Source organism: Salvelinus sp. IW2-2015, linkage group LG18, assembly GCF_002910315.2.
Source record: "Salvelinus sp. IW2-2015 linkage group LG18, ASM291031v2, whole genome shotgun sequence".
Classification (NCBI taxonomy): domain Eukaryota; kingdom Metazoa; phylum Chordata; class Actinopteri; order Salmoniformes; family Salmonidae; genus Salvelinus; species Salvelinus sp. IW2-2015.
The window spans coordinates 72,101,834-72,127,623 of record NC_036858.1 but is presented as its reverse complement, the minus strand read 5'-3'; the positions used below and the strand labels follow the sequence as shown (position 1 = coordinate 72,127,623).

At 42.8% G+C, this 25,790-nt stretch overlaps 1 protein-coding gene and 1 long non-coding RNA gene across 2 annotated transcripts in view; both read right to left on the bottom strand.

Moving 5' to 3' along the window:
* LOC139029192 (uncharacterized) overlaps window positions 1-25,790 on the bottom strand; it is a 1,029,896-nt gene that overhangs the window by 451,977 nt on the left and 552,129 nt on the right. The window lies entirely within an intron of this gene.
* LOC111978019 (neurexin-1a-like) overlaps window positions 18,597-25,790 on the bottom strand; it is a 347,413-nt gene continuing 340,219 nt past the window's right edge. Inside the window, exons 8-9 of the mRNA XM_070448207.1 lie at window positions 18,943-19,209; window positions 18,597-18,785 (exon numbers count right to left, since the gene is read on the bottom strand). Of these exons, the coding sequence (XP_070304308.1) occupies window positions 18,597-18,785; window positions 18,943-19,209 (456 nt within the window). The remainder of the gene's footprint in view (window positions 18,786-18,942; window positions 19,210-25,790) is intronic.

Here is a 25,790-nt window from a genome sequence, read left to right as displayed (position 1 = left end):
GGCAGAAGCAAACAACAGACGGACGCAACAGTGTCCAACAAACCTCCAGCCAAAGGCAAAAGTGCAAAGTGCGACAAAGTCACAAATAAGCAAAAATGTTTAACAATTTAACATACTCCGGGTTGAAACATAGAACCCGGGGAAAAACCAGCTAGGCGCGTCAATACAAAACACGTAACAATACAATCCCATACAAAGACATGGGGGGAACAGAGGAACAAATATATGCAGTTGACTAGGGAATGTAAACCAGGTGTGCGGGGAACAAGACAAAACAAATGGAACAATGAAGAATGGAGAGCGTCGCCCGAAGGAGGGGAGCCTACTTCGGCGGAAGTCGTGACAGGATGTGACAAATACAATTTTATTTCACTTGATTTTATTTTATTTGATATGCTGATTGAGTTTGTATTACTTTTTGAGTGATTTCATATCCAATAGGATAACTAAGCCGTGACAATCCAAAAAAGTCTCTCTATTGAGCTTTGGATCTATCATCCATTTCCCCACTGAGTTACTGGGCTGTTATCCATTCTACACCTAACACCAAGGTGATCCAGCTCCAGCCCTCCTACTGGAGACAAATTACCATTCCTACATTAGCTAGAAAGCTTAGCATACATTTTACCACTGAATTGCTGTGTCCTATATTAAATAAAATAAAATTCCATGAGAAATGACAAACCTGCCAAGAGAGTGGAGCCAACCAAAACTCACGGACCATGCAAGGAGGGCATTAATTAGAGAGGCAACAAAGAGACCAAAGATAATCCTGAAGGAGCTGCAAAGCTCCACAGCGGAGATTGGAGTATCTGTCCATAGGACCACTTTAAGCCGTACACTCCACAGAGCTGGGCCTTACGGAAGAGTGGCCAGAAAAAAGCCATTGCGTGGGTCAGATATATATATATATTTTTAAATAACGTTCCCAAGGTAAACGGACTATTTCTCAGGTCCAGATAATTATAATTATATAATAATACAGATTAGGATAGAAAACACTCCAAAATTTCCAAAACTGTCAAAATATTGTCTGTGAGTATAACAAAACTGATTTTGCAGGCGAAAACCTGAGGAAATCTAACCCGGGAAGTGATAATTTAAAAAAGAAAATCTGTGTTTCATTGCCCGTCTTTCTTCCATTTAAAGGGGTATCAACCAGATTCCTTTTCCAATGGCTTCCTCAGGCTGTGACCAGGCTTTAGACATAGTTTCAGGCTTTTATTTTGAAAAATGAGCGAGATTTTTCAAAACTAGTCAGGTGTCCTTTGATTAGTTCCTGCGCGCGAGAGGGGTTGCTCTCCATTTTCTTTCTCTCTTTTATTGAATAGGTTACGGTCCGGTTGAAATATTATCGATTATGTWTGTTAAAAACAACCTGAGGATTGATTATAAAAAACATTTGACATGTTTCTACGAACATTACGGATACTTTTTGTAATTTTCGTCGAACGGAACGAGGCTTTGGTTTTCTGAACATAACGCACAACCCAAATGGCGTTTTTTTGTTATAAAAGTAATATTTATCGAACAGAAATAACATTTATTGTGTAACTGGGAGTCTAGTGAGTGCAAACATCCGAAGATTATCAAAGGTAAGCGATTAATTGTATTGCTTTTCTGACTTTCGTGACCATGCTAATTTGGGGCTAGCTGTTCTAGCATTGATTGATACACTCACAAAAGCTTGGATTACTTTCGCTGTAAAGCATATTGTCAAAATCTGACACGATAGGTGGATTAACAACAAGCTAAGCTGTGTTTTGGTATATTTCACTTGTGATTGCATGATTATAATATTTTTTGTAATATTTGGCGCCCTGCAATTCAGCGGTTGTTTAGGAAAATGATCCCGCTAAAGGGATCCATAGTGCAGAGAGGTTAAAGAAAAAAATAAGCAAACGTTTGGTGTTCGCCAAAAGGCATGTGGGAGACTCCCCACACATATGGAAGAAGGTATTCTGGTCAGATGAGACTAAAATTGAGCTTTTTGGCCATCAAGGAAAATGCTATGTCTGGCGCAAACCCAACACCTCTCATCACCCAGAGAACACCACCCCCACAGTGAAGCATGGTGGTGGCAGCATCATGCTGTGGGGATGTTTTTCAATGGCAGGCACTGGGAAACCGGTCAACATTGAAGGAATGATGGATGTCGCTAAATACAGGGAAATTCTTGAGGAAAAACTGCTTCAGTCTTCCAGAGATTTGAGACTGGGACGGAGGTTCACCTTTCAGCAGGACAATGACCCTAAGCATAATGCTAAAGCAACACTTAAGTGGTTTAAGGTGAAACATTTAAATGTGTTGGAATGGCCTAGTCAAAGCCCAGACCTCAATCCAATTGAGAATCTGTGGTATGACTTAAATATTGCTGTACACCAGCGGAACCCATCCAACCAGAAGGAGCTGGATCAGTTTTGCCTTGAAGAATGGGCAAAAATCCCAGTGGCTAGATGTGCCAAGCTTATAGAGACATACCCCAAGAGACTTGCAGCTGTAATTGCTGCAAAAGGTGTCTCTACAAAGTATTGACTTTGCGGGGGTGAATATTTATGCAGGCTCAAGTTCTTTTTTTTGGTCTTATTTCTTGCTTGTTTCACAATAAAACATATTTTGCATCTTCAAAGTGTTAGGCATGTTGTTAAATCAAATGATACAAACCCCCCAAAAATCTATTTTAAATCCAGGTTGTACGGCAACAAAATATGAAAATTGCCAAGGAGGTGAATACTTTCGCAAACGACTGTAAGCTACAATCTACATCAAAATGAAAGCTGATCTACCAAAAACAWTTTTTTTTAAGTTTCCTTTATCATTTTCCCCTAACCCTACCATTCCTCCTCTAGTTAGAGTAAACTAATGGACAACAACACAATACATACTATATGCATTTTACAGACACATTATATCTTACAATAGTTATCCTTTGTTTGTTTTTAGTCCAATACTTCAGCTACCCTCAATGCCTCCCATCTATCTCTAAACACCATCCAGTTTTGATTTCTATTTGCCATAGATGTTTAACCGTGATGTTTCACAAAAGTTCTGAACCTATACACATTTTATGGACACAGAATATTTTACATACTTTAACACCATATATTTTTTAAATTAGATTTTGACTCTGGTTTCAGACACTATAGACTCTGTATTTAATTCAAGTGGTTCATAGACAGGTGAACAACCTTTGCCACTGATTGACCAGCCACATTACATACAACCCTGAAGGAAAGACTTGGCCCGAGTGTTGCTGTTGTGTTGTGGTCTGTTGTGGTGTATTAAGGTGTGTTGTGGTGTGTTGTGGTGTGTTCTGGTGTGGTGTGTTGTGGTATATTTTGGTTGAGGTGTGGAGTATTGTGGTGTGTTTTAGTGTGATGTGTTTTGGTTGTGGTGTGTTGTGTTGTGGTGTGTTGTGTTGAGGTGTTGTGGTGGTATGGTGTGGTTTGGTTGATGTGTGGTGTGGTGTGTTTTGGTGTGGTGTGTTTTGGTTATGATGTGGTGTGGGTGTGTTTTGTGCTGTGGATTGTTGTATTGAGGTGTGTTGTGGTGTATTTTGGTTGTGGTGTGTTGTGTTGTGTTATGGTGTGTTGAGGTGCGTTGTGGTTGTGGTGTGTTGTGGTATGTTGAGGTGTGTTGTGTTATCGTGTGTTATGTTCAGGTTTGTTGTGGTGTGTTTTCATGTCGACTATGTTCTAAGGAGTGTCGGGTGTCTGAGTGTGTTTGAAACCGGACACTGGGTAAACTTTCGGGAGGCTTGACGAGCATATAGCAATAACATGAGATTATAAAATACTGCCTCCAACTGGCATCCTTGTTTACTCCATAAACACAAACATTGGGAATATGTCTCATGATATTTGTGATGTTTCAGGAACATTGGGGATATGTCTCATGATATTTGTGATGTTTCAGGAACATTGGGGATATGTCTCATGAATTTGTGATGTTTAAGGAACATTGGGAATATGTCTCATGATATTGTTGAGTGTTAAGGAACATTGGGGATATGTCTCATGATATTTGTGATGTTTAAGGAACATTGGGAATATGTCTCATGATATTTGTGATGTTTCAGGAACATTGGGAATATGTCTCATGATATTTGTGATGTTTAAGGAACATTGGAATATGTCTCATGATATTTGTGATGTTAAAACCTGTTGAGGCCACGGTGGCCGCTAGCGGCACTCCTCCCACATTCCATTGAAAAGGCAGAGCGGCAAATTCAAAAAACAAAATTGAAATATTAACTTTCACACATTAACAAGTCCAATACAGCATTTGAAAGATAAACATCTTGTCAATCCAGCCAACATGTCCGATTTTTTAAATGTTTTACAGAAAAAACACCACATATATTATGTTAGGTCACCACCAAATAAAAAAAGACAGAACGACATTTTTCACAGCACAAGTAGGCTGCATGTAGCATGCACAAGCTAACCTAACTAACCTAGAACCAACCTAAATAACCTAGAAAAAACTACCTCAGATGACAGTCCTATACATGTTACACAATAAATCTATGTTTTGTTCAAAAAAATTGCATATTTAGCTATAAATCAGTTTTACATTACTGCTACCATCATAGCTACAGTCAGAAATCGCACGGGATAGCCAGAGTAAATACAGACACCAACTACCTAATTACACATCATTAAACATTTCAGACAAATATATGGTGGATAGCTAATGAAAGACAAATATCTTGTGAATACAGACAATATTTCCGATTGTTGAAGTGTTTTACAGCGAAAACACCACAAATATTTATGTTAGTCACCACCAAATACAAAAGACAGACAGACAGTTTTTCACAGCAACGGTAGGCCATGCAAGTAGCTAACCTAACTAACCTAGAACCAACCTAGAACCAACCTAAATAACCTAGAAAAAACTCCCTCAGATGACAGTCCTATAACATGTTACACAATAAATCTATGTTTTGTTCGAAAAATGTGCATATTTTAGCTATAAATCAGTTTTACATTACTGCTACCATCATTGCCACCATCACAGCTACAGTCAGAAATCGCACGGCAGTAGCCAGAGAAAATACAGACACCAACGTCAACTACTAATTACACATCATAAAACATTTCAGAACAATATATGGTGGATAGCTAATGAAAGAATAAGATCTTGTGAACAGAGCCAATATTTCCGATTTTTGAAGTGTTTTACAGCGAAAACACAATATATCGTTATATTAGCTTACTACAATAGCTAGCACACAGCAGCATTGCTTCTAGTCAAACGGTAGCATAGCACAGTTCGACAGATATATATGAAAAAGCATCCCAAATTGGGACCTTATCTTTGTGGATCTTCCATCAGAATGTTCTCCAAGGGGTCCTTTGTTCAGAACCGAATTTATTTGGATCCATAACGAACGATTTCCCTCAGAATTAGCAAGCACCATTAGCTAGCATTGCTAGCCTCTCGTTCTTGAACCAATTCTTGCGTCGCATCACGTCTAAAGTCCAGAATAAATTTCAATAATATAATTAAACTATATTGAAAAAACATACTTTAAGATGATATTGTGACATGTATCAAAGAAAATCGAAGCCAGAGATCATATTCACCTTTAAAAAGGTTCTTCAATGAGCCGAGTACAGGTCAGACTTCGCGCCCAGGAAATAAATAAAAGTGCGCACGTCTCAGTCCAAGACGTTGTGTTCAGTCCCTGGTCGAGATAATCAACTGAATTTTTCTCTCACTTCCGCATTACACCCAGGCGAAGGCGTATGACGTGTTTCTACAGTCATAAGTGACATGCCCTTTTATAGACAAGCTCCTAAAGAGAGAGTTCGCTTTTGGAAATCTCACTTCCGGTTAGGAAATGGTCTGTAAAAGGAGTTCTGTTTCACTTAGAGAAATAATTCAAACGTTTTTAGAAACTAGAGACTGTTTTCTATCCAATAGTAATAATAATATGCATATTGTACGAGCAAGAATTGAGTACGAGGCCGTTTAAAAATCATACGATTTTCTCCAAAAGTGAAAACAGCACCCCCTTGTCCTCAACAGGAATATGTCTCATGATATTTGTGATGTTTAAGGAACATTGGGAATATGTCTCATGATATTTGTGATGTTTCAGGAACATTGGGGATATGTCTCATGATATTTGTGATGTTTAAGGAACATTAGGAATATGTCTCATGATATTTGTGATGTTTCAGGAACATTTACCTCAAGTTCTCTAAAACAATGTCGAAGGCACGTTATGGTAGAGAAATGAACATTCAATTCTCTGGCAACAGCTCTGGTGGACATTACCGAAGCCGGCATGCAAATTGCACCCTCCCTCAAAACATGAGACAAATGTGGCATTGTGTTGTGTGACAAAACTGCACATTTTAGAGTGGCCTTAGTAATGATCATGCCATGTATCAGCTTATTGATATGCCACACCTGTCAGGGGGATGGATTATCTAGGAAAATAAGAAATGCTCACTAACAGGAATATAAAAAATGTGTGCTCCACATTTGAGAGATATATGAAACATTTCTGGGGTCTTTTATTTCTGCTCATAAAACATGGGACCAACACTTTACATGTTTGAAAGGGCTTTTCCTATTTTCAATTTTAATTATCTATCACAGGGAAATGTTATGTAAATGCATTTTTGGCATTTCCATGAAAATCCTGGAAGCTTCAGTGGGTTTACATTCAGAGAAAATCACCACTTTTCGAGGTGTTATGTTTATATGTGAAAGCTGCAATTCCTTCCTTCCCTATCCTACTCTCCTTTCCTCCACTCCACTCCTCTCTCTACTCGCTCCCTCCTTTCTTCTACTCTCTCTCGCTCTCTTTCTCTCTCTCCTCCCTCTCTCCTCCCCCTCTCCTCTTGTCTCCTCTCGTCTCCTCTCCTCTCCACTCTTATCTATCCTCTCTCCTCTTGAGTTTCTCAATGAAAAACGGCCCAGACTTGAAGGACAGTAGAAAAAAGGGAGGGAGGGAAAGAGAGAGGGAGAGAGAGAGAGTGAGAGAGATCAAGACAGCAAGCGAGAGCGAGAGAGGGAGGGAGGGAGGGAGAGGGGGATGAAATATACTGCTAATTAGAGGGATAATTGGATAGCAAATATAATGTTGATAACATGATTCATCCAGCGGCTTTGGTCTCCTGTCTCGCCACAGTGCAACAGTATTGGTTTAGGTCATTTTCGAGGAGTCAAATAATTGCTGTGGCTTCTGGTTCACACAAAATAATGATTGTGTGGCTGAAATGTGTTTATTTGATTTTAATCCAGAGAAGTTAGCAAAAGTATTTACATCCTCTATGAGGCTGTGGAGGGATTCTAATTGTGGTTTTAAAAGAAAACATGAATCATCAGCGTACAATGACACCTTTGTTTTTAAGGAACGGAATTCTAATCCCTTAATATTATTGTTGGATCAAATTTTAACCGCTAACATTTCAATGGCAATAATAAATAGATAGGCCGGTAGTGGACACACCTTGTTTTACTCCTCTTGACAGTTTACAACTTTCTTAAATGTAGCCATTATTTACTCTTTTACACCTAAGGTTACTATACATAACTTTAACCCACTTCATAAGAGATTATCCAAAATTGAAATATTTGAGGCATACTTTATCAAAAGCGTTTTCAAAATCAGATGTGAAAACCAGGCCTGATTTTCTCGATATTTAAATAGTATTCTATTGTTTCCAATCCTTGTCTTATATTATCTCCAATGTATTATCCATGTAAAAAATCTGTGTGATTAGGAAGAATAATATCTGACTATACCCTTTTAATTCTATCCGCAAAGTATTTTTGCATCACAATTTTCTAAATGGACTGGATCTTTATATTTACCACTTGGATCCTGTTTCAGTAATATTGAAATCAGGCCTTCTTGTTGCGTGTCTGATAATCTACCATTTATATACAGGTGAAGTCGGAAGTTTACATACACCTTAGCCAAATACATTTAAACTCAGTTTTTCACAATTCCTGACATTTAAATTACTAAAAATTCCCTGTGTTATGTCAGTTAGGATTACCACTTTATTTTAAGAACGTGAAATGTCAGAATAATAGTAGAGAGAATGATTTCTTTCAGATTTCTTTCATCACATTCCCAGTGGGTCAGAAGTTTACATACACTCAATTAGTATTTGGTAGCATTGCCTTTAAATTGTTTAAATTGGGTCAAACGTTTCGGGTAGCCTTCCACAAGCTTCCCACAATAGGTTGGGTGAATTTTGGCCCATTCCTCCTGACAGAGCTGGTGTAACTGAGTCAGGTTTGTAGGCCTCCTTGCTCGCACACGCTTTTTCAGATCTGCCAACACATTTTCTATCGGATTGAGGTCAGTGCTTTGTGATGGCAACTCCAATAACAAAAATGTCCTTAAGCCATTTTGCCACAACTTTGGAAGTATGCTTGGGGTCATTGTCCATTTGGAAGACCCATTTGCGACCAAGCTTTAACATCCTGACTGATGTCTTGAGATGTTGCTTCAAAATATCCACATGATTTTCCTCCCTCATGATGCCATCTATTTTGTGAAGTGCACCAGTCCCTCCTGCAGCAAAGCACCCCCACAACATGATGCTTCCACCCCCGTGCTACACGGTTGGGATGGTGTACTTCGACTTGCAAGCCTCCCCCTTTTTCCTCCAAACATAACGATGGTCATTATGGCCAAACAGTTCCTTTTTTGTTTCATCAGACAAGAGGACATTTCTCCAAAAAGTATGATCTTTGTCCCCATGTGCAGTTGTAAACAGTAGTCTGGCCTGTTTCCTGTTTCCTCCAGCATCTTCACAAGGTCTTTTGCTGTTGTTCCGGGATTGATTTGCACGTTTCGCACCAAAGTATGTTCATCTCTAGGAGACAGAATGCGTCTCCGTCCTGAGCGGTATGGCGGCTGCGTCGTCCCATGGTGTTTATACATGCGTACTATTGTTTGTTTGTACAGATGAACGTAGTACCTAGAGGCTTTTAGAAACTGCTCCCAAGGATTAAGCAGACTTGTGGAGGTCTACAATTTTTTTCCTGATGTCTTGGATGATTTCTATTGATTTTCCCATGATGTCAAGCAAAGAGGCACTGCGTTTGAAGGTAGGCCTTGAAGTACATCCACAGGTAGACATCTAATTGACAGAAATTATGTCAATTAGCAAATCAGAAGCTTCTAAAGCCATGACATAATTTTCTGGAATTTTCCAAGCTGTTTAAAGGCACAGTGAACTTACTGTCTGTAAACTTCTGACCCACTGGAATTGTGATACAATGAATTATAAGTGAAATAATTTGTCTGTAAACATTTGTTTGCAAAATGACTTGTGTCATGCACAAAGTAGATGTCCTAACCGACTTGCCAAAACTATAGTTTGAAACATTAAGAAAGACAGTTCACTTCCTATAGTAACAGTGTTATAGTGCTGTAAAGTGATTTTGATTGTATTTCTCTGAGTTTAGGGCTGGTAGAGCAATATTTGATTGTGTGCATATATGGGAAAATTGCATGTAAGTCTGTAATATAAAAAATAGCCCTGATATAATATTTCAAAACAATGATTCTTGCTAAATCCCATACCAATTCCTTCCCCTTTATTTCCCCTTCCCCTATATTTACTCATTCACTCGCCACTCAGCCCTATATTATCTAATTCATTTGCCCCTCATCCCTCTATTAACTGATTCACTCGCCCCGCAGCCCTCTATTCATTTGTGGAGTGGTTGAAAAATGAGTTTTAATGACTCCAACCTAAGTGTATGTAAACTTCTGAATTCAACTGTATATTTCACCCCCCCAGCCCTTTCCCATAAAACCTCATCTAAAATTGTTGAATGTGTAATATCTTTTAGCCAGGAAAATACTGATTGTCTTTTCTTATTATCTGCTAAGACATTACAATTACAACTGGCTATACATATTTCACCTCTTACCATAATGAGACTCAAGTTTCGATTCTAATTATCAAAATATATGTTTGTAAACGTACCATTTTAAAGTGACATGATGATTTAGTGTCTATATAGCTTTACCTTGTTAATTGCATTGCTACTAAGTAAACCTCCAATTGGTCCCCACTATTTCACCCACTAAAACCCCTCCTCATGCCGAGTTGGGTTGTCATCCCAATGCCCGGGAGACCTCCCCGACCCCCCGAATCCCATGGCACCAGAAAGACCGGGACTCATCCTTCGAAAGACACACAATGCCTGTCACGCCCTGACCTTAGATCCTTTTTATGTCTCTATTTTGGTTGGTCAGGGTGTGAGTTTGGGTGGGCATTCTATGTCTGGTGTTCTATGTTGTCCTGTTTTGTATTTCTATGTGTTTGGCCTGGTATGGTTCTCAATCAAAGGCAGCTGTCTATCGTTGTCTCTGATTGAGAACCATACTTAGGTAGCCTGTTCCCACCTGTGTTGGTGGGTGGTTATTTTCTGTTTAGTGTTTGTTGCACCTTTCAGAACTGTTCGTTGGTCGTTTTGTTGTTTTTGTTCGCGTATTCATCTTTATTAAAAGTATTATGGATACATACCACGCTGCACTTTGGTCCTCCTCTCCTTCTCCCGACGACGTTCGTTACAATGCCAGCCACAGAACAGAAGCAGATCAACCGCCATATGCATTTCCATCGCCCTCACCTCGATTTGTATTATATATAGCCATTACAAAATATATATTTAAAAAATCCTGTTTATCTTATTTTCCAAAATTAGCTATTAATATTTGTCGTAATGTTGGCAGTTTATGCAAAGGATTTTCACCTCAAACCAGTCTCGCCATTACCAAAATGACATTATGGCAAGCAATTATTATTTCAGCAAACAATTATTGTGATTCATCCTATATTGTCCCTAACATCTTTCACTCCCTTGCAACAGTTGTGGGATACACACACACGCATGTGCACACGCATGCACGGACGCACGCATGCACGCACGCACGCACGCACACACAAACACACACACACAACCCATTTCCCTCATAACAACCATAGAATCAGATCCTCAACAGTTGCACCATCCCAGAGCCCAACTCAAGAAAGGTCTTGATTATGAATGCATATACAGTTGCAGCTGTATGAGAAGGCCTGCAAAACTGAGCAAAAAAATGGGCAGAAATGGGGAGATTTGATTAACCATTGTCACAACCTAGGTGATGGAGGTCAGATATACCCCCTTCCGCTGAGACCCTGAAACACCCACACATGATCCCCCGTAGTAGCAGCTTTGAGAATTTCCTTGTATATTGTGCTCTCCCATCAGGGGGCTCTGGCTTTGCAGGACCAACCCTGCCAGGCAGGCTCAGAAGCTTGAGGGGGCGTTGCTGCTCTAGAAGGTCTCTGACCGCATTTTGGCTGCATACAGGCCACTTACAGCAGGCCCATGAAACAGATAGGGACTTCTCCTTAGTATCTGGGTTGTTCAGATGGGTGTCTAGGGTATAGGGAAATGTGTTTGTGAGTAGGTGCTCATACTCCCAAACAAATGATTTCACAGCTGTCAAACAACGTGTTTGACAATAAAAACAATTCCGCTCCGCTCCTTCCCTTTCCTCACCTCCCCTTTCCTCCCCTCCCCCCTTCTCTCCTCTCCTCACGCTACTCTTTAAAAAAAAAAATGTTTCACCTTTATTTAACCAGGTAGGCCAGTTGAGAACAAGTTCTCATTTACAACTGCGACCTGGCCAAGATAAAGCGAAGCAGTTCGACACAAATAACAACACAGAGTTACACATGGAATAAACAAACATACAGTCAATAATACAGTACAATAAGTATATATACAGTGTGTGCAAATGAGGTAAGATAAGGGAGGTAAGACAATAAATAGGCCATAGTGGCGAAGTAATTACAATATACCAATTAAACCCTGGAGTGAATAGATGTGCAGAAATGAATGTGCAAGTAGAGATACTGGGGTGCAAAGGAGCAAGATAAATAAATAAATACAGTATTGGGATGAGGTAGTTGGATGGGCTATTTACAGATGGGCTATGTACAGGTGCAGTGATCTGTGAGTTGCTCTGACAGCTGGTGCTTAAAGCTAGTGAGGGAGATATGAGTCTCCAGCTTCAGGGATTCTACTGTCCTCTCCCCTCCCATCTCCTCTTCTCTCCTTTCCCCCTCTCCCCTCCCCTTTTCTCCACTCCTCCTCTCCTCTTCACTCCCCTCCCATCTGCTCACCTCCCCTCCTCACCTCTCGGTGCTGGGCTAGTCAGTAACATGAACAAGGCCACATCTGTGATGGTACTGTAGCTGGTCACACTGTTTAAGTAGCCCATACCACTTACTGACACAGGGGGAAATGAGAATAGGATAGAGAGAGAAGGAGCAGCGGTATCATGTGTTCTTCAAAAGTTTACATTTTAATCAAATTTGGGGGTAAATACAGGTGGTTAGGAGTATAATAGCTGCACTTGGATATAATGAAATGGTTGTTGAAATACGCTAAAAACAACCAAGCCCTCGCCCCTACCAACTCGCTCAGAAGGCTTTGGGACACGTGGATATGGCGGAGGCATGAGTGAATTAGTAAATAGAGGGCTGAGGGGCGAGTGAATTAGTAAATAGAGGGCTGAGGGGCGAGTGAATTAGTAAATAGAGGGTTGAGGGGCAAGTGAATTAGTAAATAGAGGGCTGAGGGGCAAGTGACTGAGTAATTTAGGGCTGAGGGGCGAGTGACCGAGTAAATATAGGGCTGAGGGGCGAGTGACCGAGTAAATATAGGGCTGAGGGGCGAGTGACCGAGTAAATATAGGGCTGAGGGGCGAGTGACCGAGTAAATAGAGGGCCGAGTAAATAGAGGGCTGAGGGGCGAGTGAATAAGTAAATAGAGGGCTGAAGGCGAGTGAAAAGTAAGTAGAGGGCTGAGGGCGAGTAATTGGTAAATAGAGAGCTGAGGGCGAGTGAACAAGTAAATAGAGGGCTGAGGGGCGAGTGTATAAGTAAGTAGAGGGCTGAGGGGCGAGTGAATCAGTAAATAGAGGGCTGAGGGGCGAGTGAATCAGTAAATAGAGGGCTGAGGGCGAGTGAATTAGTAAATAAGTAAAATAGGGCTGAGGGGTGAAAGGGGAAGGAATTGGTATGGGATTTAGCAAGAGTCATTGTTTTGAAATATTATATCAGGGCTATTTTTATATTACAGACTTACATGTAATTTACCCATATATGCCCACAATCAAATATTGCTCTACCAGCCCTAAACTCAGAGAAACACAATCAAAATCACTTTAAAGCACTATAACATGTTAAAATAGGAAATGAATTGTGTTTCTTAATGTTTCAATGAGGTCAGTTCTATACTTTTGTGTCACTGTTAAGTGTGTTGTTGTGTTGTGTGGTGGTGTGTGTGTGTGTGTGTGTGTGTGTGTGTGTGTGTGGTGTGTGTGTGTGTGTGTGTGTGTGTGTGTGTGTGTGTGTGTGTGTGTGTATGTGTGTGTGTGTTGTGTTTCTGTCTGTGTGTGTGTTGTGTGTGTGTGTGTGTGTGTGTGTGTGTGTGTGTGTGTGTGTGTGTGTGTGTGTGTTGTGTGTGTGGTGTGTGTGTGTGTGCGTGCATGTGTGAATGTGTGTGTGTGTCTGTTTGTGTGTATGTGTGGCCTTGCTCTGTGTGGCTTCATGGAGTACTGAAACATTAATGTTAATTTCCACTAGTGGAGAAGGAGCAGTAAACATGGTCAGGGGGCGTAACTAATTTGCACCGTGATATGCCAGGGCCTTGGCTGAGAACACACGCTAACAAATTGCTGCTTAGACAAGCAAATCAACAGGGACCACAGAGCTGTTTTACTGGGGGCTCAGAGGGGCTGTGTGTGCGTGACTGTGTGTGTGTGCGTGACTGGTGTGTGTGTGTGTGAGTGTGTGAGTGTGTGTTAGCGTGAGTGTGAGTGTGTCTGTGAATTGTGTGTGTGTGTGTGTGTGTGTGTGTGTGTGTGTGTGTGTGTGTGTGTGTGTGGTGTGTGTGTGTTGTGTGTGTGTGTGTGTGTGTGTGTGTGTGTGTGTGTGCGCGTCTAATACTGGGTGTTCTGAAAGGCACTGATGACACAGCGGGAGAGAGGCCTGGGATTCCTAACCAGCATGGTTATGTAGTGACTGTTTGAGGGACTGTAGCCTTCATTTTTTCATCACTACTATGGCATCCATATTAGGAAGTCACTAAATTGTCAGATGAAACTCCCTCAGTTGTCATACAAAACGCTTTCAGTAGTCAGACATAATTCCTAGTACGTCTACACGCAGTGGACAAGGGAACAGATGCAAGATGGCGCCGACAAAGATGGTAGCCTCGCTTCGCGTTCTTAGGAAACTATGCAGTATTTCGATTGTTTTATGTATTATTTCTTACATTGTTACCCCAGAAAATCTTTAGTCTAATTATATACAGCCGGGAAGAACTATTGGATATAATAGCAACGTCAACTTACCAACATTACGACCAGGAATACGACTTTCACGAAGCGGATCCTCTGTTCCGACCACAATCCCAGGACAATGGATCTGATCTCAGTAGGCGACCCAAAACAACGGCGCCGCAGAAGGGGCAGACGGAGCGGTCTTCTGATCAGGCTCCGTAGACGGGCACATCGCTCACCGTTCCCGTTTATACTACTCACCAATGTCAACAAGGTAGACGAAATTCGAGCAAGGGTTGCCTTCCAGAGAGATATCAGAGATTGTAACCTTCTCTGTTTCATTGAAACATGGCTCACTCGGGACATGTTATCAGAGTCGGTACAGCCACCCGGTTTCTTCACGCATTGCGCCGACAGAAACAAACATCTCTCTTGTAAGAAGAAGGGCGGGGGTGTATGCCTTATGATTAACGATTTGTGGTGTAATCGTAACATACAGGAACTCAAGTTTTTTTGTTCACATGACCTAGAATTCCTTTCAATCAAATGCCAACCACATTATCTACCAGGATAATTATCTTCGATTATAATCACAGCCGTGTAAATCCCCCTCAAGCAGACACCTCAACGGCCCTGAAAGAACTTCACTGGACTCTATGTAAACTGGAAACCATACATCCTGAGGTGGCATTTATTGTAACTGGGGATTTTAACAAAGCTAATCTGAAAACAAGGCTCCCTAAACCTTATCAGCATATCGAATGCACGACTCGAGCTGGCAGCATTCTGGATCATTGCTAATCCAACTTCCGCGATGCATACAAGTCCCTCCCCTGCCCTCCTTTTGGTAAATCTGACCACGACTCCATTTTGTTGCTCCCAGCCTATAGACAGAAACTAAAACAGGAAACGCCCGTGCTCAGGTCTGTTCAATGCTGGACCGACCAATCGGATTCCATGCTTCAAGATTGCTTCGATCACACTGACTGGGATATGTTCCGGATAGACTCAGACAACAACATTGATGTATACGCAGACTCAGTGCGTGAGTTTATTATTGCAAAGGTGATGCATCGGTGATGTTGTACCCACTGTGACTATTAAAACCTTCCCTAACCAGAAACCATGGACTGATGGCAGCATTCGRGCAAAACTGAAAGTGTGAACCACTGCTTTTAATCATGACAAGGTGACCGTAAACATGACCGGATACAAACAGTGTAGCTATTCCCTCCGCAAGGCAATCAAAACAACCTAAGCATCAGTTTACAGACAAAGTAGAGTCGCAATTCAATGGCTAAAACACGAGACATATGTGGCAGGGTCTACAGTCAATCATGGATTACAAAACGAATATCAGCCCCGTCGCGGACACCGACGTCTTGCTCCCAGACAAATTAAACAACTTCTTTGCTTGCTTTGGGGACAATACAGTGACACTGACACGGCCCGCCACCAAAACCTGTGGACTCTCCATCACCGTGGCCAACGTGAGTAATACATTTAAACGTGTTAACACTCGCAAGGCTGCCGGCCCAGACGGCATCCCTAGCCGGGTCCTCAGAGCGTGCACAGACCAGCTGACTGGTGTGTTTACAGACATATTCAATCAATCCGTATGCCAGTCTGCTGTACACACATGCTTTAAGAGGGCCACCATTGTTCCTATTCCCAAGACAGCTAAAGTAACTGAGCTAAATGACTATCGCCCTGTAGCACTCACTTCTGTCATCATGAAGTGCTTTGAGAGACTAGTCAAGGATCATATCACCTCCACCCTACCTGACACCCTAGACCCACTCCAATTTGCTTACCGCCCCAGTAGGTCCACAGATGACGCAATCGCAATCACACTGCACACTGCCCTAACCCATCTGGACAAGAGGAATACCTATGTAAGAATGCTGTTCATCAACTACAGCTCAGCATTTAACACCATCGTACCCTCCAAACTCATCATTAAGCTCGAGACCCTGGATCTTGACCTCGCCCTGTGCAACTGGGTCCTGGACTTTCTGACGGGCCGCCCCCCCCAGGTGGTGAGGGTAGGAAACAACATCTCCACCCCGCTGATCCTCAACACTGGGGCCCCACAAGGGTGTGTTCTCAGCCCTATCCTGTACTCGCTGTTCCCCCATGAATGTGTGGCCATGCACGCCTCCAACTCAATTATCAAGTTTGCAGACAACACTACAGTGGTAGGCTTTATTACCAACAACGACGAGACGGCCTACAGGGAGAAGATGAGGGCCCTCGGAGTGTGGTGTCAGGAAAATAACCTCACACTCAATGTCAAACAATACAAAGGAGATGATCGTGGACTTCAGGAAACAGCAGAGGTATTTGATACACAGCCGATTTTGCAGGTTTTCCTACTTGCAAAGCATGTAGAGGTCTGTAAGTTTTATCATAGGTACACTTCAACTGTGAGAGACGGAATCTAAAACAAAAATCCTGAAAATCACATTGTATGATTTTTTATTAATTAATTTGCATTTTATTGCATGACATAAGTATTTGATCACCTACCAACCAGTAAGAATTCCAGCTCTCACAGACCTGTTAGTTTTTCTTTAAGAAGCCCTCCTGTTCTCCACTCATTACCTGTATTAACTACACCTGTTTGAACTCGTTACCTGTATAAAAGACACCTGTCCACACACTCAATCAAACAGACTCCAACCTCTCCACAATGGCCAAGACCAGAGAGCTGTGTAAGGACATCAGGGATAAAATTGTAGACCTGCACATGGCTGGGATGGGCTACAGGACAATAGGCAAGCAGCTTGGTGAGAAGGCAACAACTGTTGGCGCAATTATTAGAAAATGGAAGAAGTTCAAGATGACGGTCAATCACCCTCGGTCTGGGGCTCCATGCAAGATCTCACCTCGTGGGGCATCAATGATCATGAGGACGGTGAGGGATCAGACCAGAACAACACGGCAGGACCTGGTCAATGACCTGAAGAGAGCTGGGACCACAGTCTCAAAGAAAACCATTAGTAACACACTACGCCGTCATGGATTTAGAATCCTGCAGCGCACGCAAGGTCCCCCTGCTCAAGCCAGCGCATGTCCAGGCCCGTCTGAAGTTTGCCAATGACCATCTGGATGATCCAGATGAGGCATGGGAGAAGGTCATGTGGTCTGATGAGACAAAAATAGAGCTTTTTGGTCTAAACTCCACTTGACGTGTTTGGAGGAAGAAGAAGGATGAGTACAACCCCAAGAACACCATCCCAACCGTGAAGCGTGGAGGTGGAACCTTCATTCTTTGGGGATGCTTTTCTGCAAAGGGGACAGGACGACTGCACTGTATTGAGGGGAGGATGGATGGGGCCATGTATCGCAAGATCTTGGCCAACAACTTCCTTCCCTCAGTAAGAGCATTGAAGATGGGTCGTGGCTGGGTCTTCCAGCATGACAACGACCCGAAACACACAGCCAGGGCAACTAAGGAGTAAGAAGCATCTCAAGGTCCTGGAGTGGCCTAGCCAGTCTCCAGACCTGAACCCAATATAACATCTTTGGAGGGAGCTGAAAGTCCGTATTGCCCAGCGACAGCCCCGAAACCTGAAGGATCTGGAGAAGGTCTGTATGGAGGAGTGGGCCAAAATCCCTGCTGCAGTGTGTGCAAACCTGGTCAAGAACTACAGGAAACGTATGATCTCTGTAATTGCAAACAAAGTTTTCTGTACCAAATATTAAGTTCTGCTTTTCTGATGTATCAAATACTTATGTCATGCAATAAAATGCAAATTAATTACTTCGAAATCAMACAATGTTATTTTCTGGATTTTTGTTTTAGATTCCGTCTCTCACAGTTGAAGTGTACCTATGATAAAAATTACAGACCTCTACATGCTTTGTAAATAGGAAAACCTGCAAAATCGGCAGTGTATCAAATACTTATTCTCCCCACTGTATATACTGTACTCGATACCATCTACTGCATCTTGCATATGCCACACGGCCATCGCTTGTCCATATATTTATATGTACTTATTCTTATTCATCCCTTTACACTTGCGTGTATAAGGTAGTTGTTGTGAAATTGTTACATTACTTGTTAGATATTACTGCCCTGTCAGAACTAGAAGCACAAGCATTTCGCTACACTCACATTAACATCTGCTAACCATGTGTATGTGACCAATACAATTTGATTTGATCTGATTTGAACAGGATAACCTTAGAATGATTAAAGACTCAAATCAAGACACTATGGCCCCCTCCAAAATCCATAACACCAATGACAACAAAATCAAATATCATTACCTGATCGTCCGTCCCGCTGGAAGTCTACGTGGTACCACTCCCCATCGTTGACCTTCTTGTTGACGGCCCTGGTCTTGGTGGTCCCGGACCCCATGTCCAGCAGTAAATACAGGTGTCCGTCCAGCATCTCGATGGCAAAGAAGTCCACCTTCAACGTCAGGGGGCTCTTGGAATCCTTGAATTCAATTAAATCAAACTTTATTTAAAGAGCATGTAAAATCCCAACACACATTAAAAAAGTGAAGATGATAAAAAAAGAAATCAGGATGAATATAATATCAGAAAACAAGCAAAAAATGTAAAAGTATTTTATAAAATAATATCGTAATCACCTTGGGGGCCTGTTTGGGCTTGCCGTGGCTGAAGAGGAGAAGCCCGCTGGGCTCTGTGGTACGGAAGTCAAAGGAGATGGAGCCTGTCTTCTTGGCGTTCCATTTGCTGAGAGTTATGAAGGACTCGGGGGTCTCGAAGGTGATGGGGTCAAGGGTTGCCACGTTCTCACATTTGAAAGCCACGATGCCATGAACCTTCATCTTGGCATCACCCAGTTTGGCCATCCTGGACAGCTCGAGTCGCACGTCGTTGTTTTTGTACACAACCTAGGTTGGTGGAGGGAGGAAAGGGGAAGGGAAGGGAGAAACAGTTCATCCATCTGGCCAAAAGTAGTGCACTACTGTATATAGTAAATAGGGTGCCATTTAGAACACAGCCAGTCGTTGGAAGTGTATGACCAGAAATGGTACAATATTCCTTAAATACTGCACTACTGGCCAAAGGTAGTGCACTTTAAAGCGTTCTATTTTGTATGCACCCCATGTTTGGAAGTGTATGTGTGTGTCAGTCAGAATTATTTTTGCAGAACCCAATCACTTGGAGAAGTAAAAATGCTTTGAGAAAAGCATATGTCATTTCCTCTTTTGAATGTAAACATTAACTTGAGATAAATCGAGGCCTGTATCAGAATAAACTATTGCAGCCTCAACCTTTGAAAACTGGCATATTTTCCAGAGCTTTTGAAAAGGGCATAATTTGAATGTAATTGAAATGCAATTTCACAACACTCTGACTTTTTAAAGTAACCTACAACAATATATGTATTCAGTAATCAATATAGAAAAATATGAACTTAAGAATGTGTATCTACAGTAATCATATATTATTGACCTTTGTGTATAGTTTTGTAAAACTGTACATTTATTTCGTTTTCAATTAGCTTTACTGTATAGCACTGTGCTGTGTAATGACATGAAAACTCAGGGAGGCAGCTATGTTTGGTACTAATGCAGACAGACCACTGTTTTGTTCTCCTAGGACCTTCATACCACTATATTGTTCCCCCAGGACCTTCAGACAACTGTCTTGTTCCCCCAGGACCTTCAGACCACTGTGTTGTTCCCCCTGGACATTCAGAACACTATATTGTTCCCCCAGGACCTTCAGCCCACTATCTTGTTCCCCCAGGACCTTCAGACCACTGTCTTGTTCCCCCAGGACATTCAGAACACTATCTTGTTCCCCCAGGACATTCAGAACACTATATTGTTCCCCCAGGACCTTCAGACCACTGTTTTGTTCCCCCAGGAKCTTCAGACCACTGTCTTGTTCCGCCAGGACATTCAGAACAGTATCTTGTTCCCCCAGGACCTTCAAACCATTGTCTTGTTCCCCCAGGACCTTCAAACCATTGTCTTGTTCCCCCAGGACCTTCAGACCACTGTATTGTTCCCCCAGGACATTCAGAACACTGTCTTGTTCCCCCAGCCTCGCCCGCTTTGTTTATGTGTAATTGCTGCTGGTCTTGTCATGCAGGGCTCCTGCAAAAGAGACCTTGGTCTCAATGGGACTCCATGCTAAAATAAAGGTTAAAAAAAGTATATTGTTTTGTACTGTACATAAAAAGAACAAGTTTCACTTATTGCAAATAGCAGCAGAGCTGTGTTGTGTGTGACGAGATATGGCCTGGTTTGTAACCTGAGTGGAGACCACAGTCTTGTTCCCTCAGGACCCGTAGCAGCAGCCTTGTCAGCAGTGTTTGCAGGACTCTAACTAGGGTCCTGCTTGGCCCACCCGTGCGTGACGAGCTGCTGTAGCTCTACAGTGGCACTACCTTTCACCTCGGTCCACCTGAGGCAGCAGTGGGGCACAGCACAGTGGATCAGGGTATTAGTGTAGCAGGGAGGCCATATTTAGGCAAAGAAGTGGCCGTAACGGAGGAGGTTTGGTGAACCACACTTTTGTGATTAGTATAGCCTTTATTGAAACATGAAGCCCTGGGTTAACTCCCTGAGCAAATGCCTGGCTTGGGGTGGGTGGTTAAGTAGATAGGTAGGTAGGTAGGTAGGTCAGTCAGTGGGAGGGAGGAAGGGAGTTGGATCTACTTGATAAGTGAGAGATGGAGAGTGACGAGAGAAAACATCTGTACACTGTAAGTGTTGCAGTAAAACATGCTGGTACTGTAGGTAGGTAATGTAGGTAGGTACTCTAGGGAGGTGGCTGAGTGTGTGGGTCTGTGAGGAAGGAGGGAGGTGGCAAAGTGTGTGGAGGGAGGTGGCTAAGTCTGTGGGTCTGTGTGGAGGAAGGGAGATGGCTAAGTGTGTGGAGGGAGGTGGCTAAGTCTGTGGGTCTTGTGTGGAGGAAGGGAGATGGCTAAGTGTGTGGGTCTGTGTGGAAGTAGGGAGGTAAGGAAGTGTTTGAGAAGTGAGAGCTAACAGCTGTACACAATGCAGGTGTTGCAGTAAAAATGCTAATTAAGGCCTCAGCGGGAAACCTGATTAAATATACCCTGCTGAGATGGATGTGCCTCTCACTACCAATCTACAGGCATCTAAATTCATTAGGCTCTCTCTCTCTCTCTCTCTCTCACACACACACACACACACACACACACACACACACACACACACACACACACACACACCACACACACACACACACACACACACACACACACACACACACACACACACACACACACACACACACACACACACACACACACACACACACACACACAGTCTGGCGCAGCTAACTTGTAGGGACATACAATTCAGTCTCATTAAAAATAATATTTTCCTTAACCCCTAACCCTAACCTTAACCCTAACCTGAACCTTAACCCAAAAACCTAACCTTAACCCTAACCCTAAATCTAACCATTGTTCCTAACCCTAACCCTAAAACTAACCCTAGCTCCTAACCCTAACCTAAAACTAACCCTAGCTCCTAACCCTAAAACTAACCCTAGCCCTAACCTAACCCTAAAACCAACCCTAGCTTCTAACCCTAACCTAAAACTAACCCTAGCTCCTTAAACCCAAACCCTAAAACAAACTCTAGCTCCTAACCCTAACCCTAAACCGAATTCTAACCCTAACACCAATTTTAACCTTAACCCTAAATCACATAGAAATAGCATTTGACCTTGTATTGGGACCAACATTTTTGTTGTGGGGACGTCTGGACCCCATATGTATAGTTAAACATGTCGACACACACACACACGCACACGCACACACACACAACACACACACACACACACACACACACACACACACACCACACACACACACACACACACACACACACACACCCACACACACACACACACACCACGGAGCGACAGGAGGGCTAAAGAGTCTACATCCCAAATTGCACCCTATTTCCTATGTAGTGCACTACTCTTTACCAGCGGCTAGGCTAAAGCTGAATCAGCAGTACTTCATCAAATACCAAGCTATAATGCCATTAAGAAGGGATAAAAGTCCACTAAACATGTTTTTTACCTTTATTTAATAACTAGGCAAGTCAGTTAAGAACAAAATGATATTTACAATGACGGCCTAGGAACAGTGGGTTAACTGCCTTGTTCATGGGCAGAATGACACATATTTATCTTGTCAGCTCGGGGATTCGATCTAGCAACACTTTCGGTTACTGGCCCAACGCTCTAACCACTAGGCCACCTGTCACCCCAAACATTGATGACAAGCATCATCGTACAGTACCGTATTGCCCTGAATAAAATTGACCAAGTGAACAATTTTATTATGCTTTGTTGAGGTATCTGAAATTAAATACCAAGTATTGTAAGAGGATAATAGCAGACAGTTAGAGAGTTTGGCATGTTTTATATAGTGTAAGATCTGCGTCCGATATGGCACCGGGTTCCCTATAGTATGCATTACTTTTGAAAAGATCCCTATGCCATTTGGGATGAAGCCACAGAGAGAAATCCAGTGTGTCATCATTGATAGTGTAAGGAGAATGAATGGAGTACTGTTGTTGGGTGACCTCCCAGATAGTGTCGGCATCCCAAATGGCACCCCATTCCCTTTAAAGTGCACTACTTTCTTACCAAAACTATGGGCTGGTCAAAAGTACTACACTGTGTAGGGAATAGGGTGCCATTTGAGACAAACACAGTAGTGTAGATGGCTCCCCTAGCTGCACAGACTACAATGTCTTCCTATTATCTTCCTCCACCTCAGAGTTGTGTTTAGTGACCACCGTTAGAAACAGGGAGAGCTGCCAAGACATGGTAGAAGAAGTGGTCATTATAAATGTGTTATAGTATTGACTTCATTTATAGCCAAGAGTTTTGAATACAGATTCTGACTTAATCTTTAAGGGTTTTGTGAATACAGATTCTAACTTAATCTATAATGCTTTTGTAAATACAGATTCTGACTCTTAATCTATAAGGTCTTTGTAAATACAGATTCTAATTCAATCTATAAAGTATTTGTAAATACAGATTATAAATTCATTTTTAAGGGTTTTGTAAATACAGATTATGACTTAATCTGTAAGGGTTTTGTCACTGCCTTTATCAATAAGTGCATTGAGGACGTCGTCCCCACAGTGACTGTACGTACATACCCCAACCAGAAGCCATGGATTACAGGCAACATTCGCACTGAGCTAAAGCTAGAGCTGTCGCTTTCAAGGTGCGGGACTCTAACCCGGAAGTTTACAAGAAATTCCGCTATGCCCTGCGACGAACCATCAAACAGGCAAAGCGTCAATACAGGGCTAAGATTGAATCATACTACACCGGCTCCGACGCTCGTCGGATGTGGCAGGGCTTGCAAACTATTACAGACTACAAAGGGAAGCACAGCCGCTAACTGCCCAGTGACACGAGCCTAGTAGACCAGCTAAATCACTTTTATGCTCGCTTCGAGGCAAGCAACACTGAGGCATGCATGAAAGCATCAGCTGTTCCGGACGACTGTGTGATCACGCTCTCTGTAGCCGATGTGAGTAAGACCTTTAAACAGGTCAACATACACAAGGCTGTGGGGCCAGCAAGATTACCAGGACGTGTGCTCCGGGCATGTGCTGACCAACTGGCAGGTGTCTTCACTGACATTTTCAACATGTCCCTGATGTTGTCTGTAATACCAACATGCTTCAAGCAGACCACAATAGTCCCTGTGCCCAAGAACACAAAGGCAACCTGCCTAAATGACTACAGACCTGTAGCACTCACGTCTGTAGCCATGAAGTGCTTTGAAAGGCTGGTAACAGCTCACATCAACACCATTATCCCAGAAACACTTTCAGATCCACAGATGATGCAATCTCTATTGCACTCCACACTGCCCTTTCCCACCTGGACAAAAGGAACACCAATATGAGAATGCTGTTCATTGACTACAGCTCAGCGTTCAACACCATTGTACCCTCAAAGCTCATCACCAAGCCAAGGAACCTGGGACTAAACACCTCCCTCTGCAACTGGATCATGGACTTCCTGACAGGCCGCCGCCAGGTGGTGAGGGTAGGTAGCAACACATCTGCCACGCTGATCCTCAACACTAGAGCTCCCCAGAGGTGCGTGCTCAGTCCCCTCCTGTACTCCCTGTTCACCCACGACTGCATGGCCAGGCATGACTCCAACACCATCATTAAGTTTGCTGACGACACAACAGTGGTAGGCCTGATCACCGACAACYACGAGKCAGCCTATAGGAAGGAGGTCAGAGACCTGGCCGGGTGGTGCCAGAATAACAACCTATCCCTCAACGTAACCAACACAAAGGAGATGATTGTGGACTACAGGAAAAGGAGCACCGAGCACGTCCCCATTCTCATCGACGGGGCAGTAGTGGAGCAGGTTGAGAGCTTCAAATTCTTTGGTGTCCACATCAACAACAAACTAGATTGGTCCAAACACACCAAGACAGTCGTGAAGAGGGCACAACAAAGCCTATTCCCCCTCAGGAACCTAAAAAGATTTGGCATGGGTCCTGAGATCCTCAAAAGGTTACACAGCTGCAACATCGAGAGCATCCTGACTGGTTCCATCACTGCCTGGTACGGCAATTGCTCGGCCTCCGACCGCAAGCCACTTCAGAGGGTAGTGCGTACTGCCCAGTACATCACTGGGGCAAAGCTGCCTGCCATCCAGGACCTCTACACCAGGCGCTGTCAGAGGAAGGCCCTAAAAATTGTCAAAGACCCCAGCCACCCCAGTCATAGACTGTTCTCTCTACTACCGCATGGCAAGCGGTACCGGAGTGCCAAGTCTAGGACAAAAAGGCTTCTCAACAGTTTTTACCACCAAGCCATAAGACTCCTGAACAGGTAACCAAATGTTTACCCGGACTATTTGCATTGTGTGCCCCCCCCAACCCCTCTTTTATGCTGCTGCTACTCTCTGTTTATCTTCTATGCATAGTCACTTTAACTATACATTCATGTACATAATACCTAAATTGGCCCGACCAACCAGTGCTCCCGCACATTGGCTAACCGGGCTATCTGCATTGTGTCCCACCACCCGCCAACCCCTCTTTTTACGCTTCTGCTACTGTCTGTTCATCATATATGCATAATCACTTTAACGATACCTACATGTACATACTACCTCAATAAGCCTGACTAACAGGTGTCTGTATATAGCCTTGCTACTCTTTTTTCAAATGTCTTTTTACTGTTGTTTTATTTCTTTACTTACCTACACACATTTATGTTTTCCGCACCATTGGTTAGAGCCTGTAAGTAAGCATTTCACTGTAAGGTCTACACCTGTTGTATTCGGCGCACGTGACAAATAAACTTTGATTTGATAGCACCTTCGGTTGTGCGTCAAGAATTCTGCATAGCAAGTTTGTATGAAGGTCTGGTTATTCACAGGCAAATTGTTATTTGCTATGGAGGTACATGTGTCTTTTTGT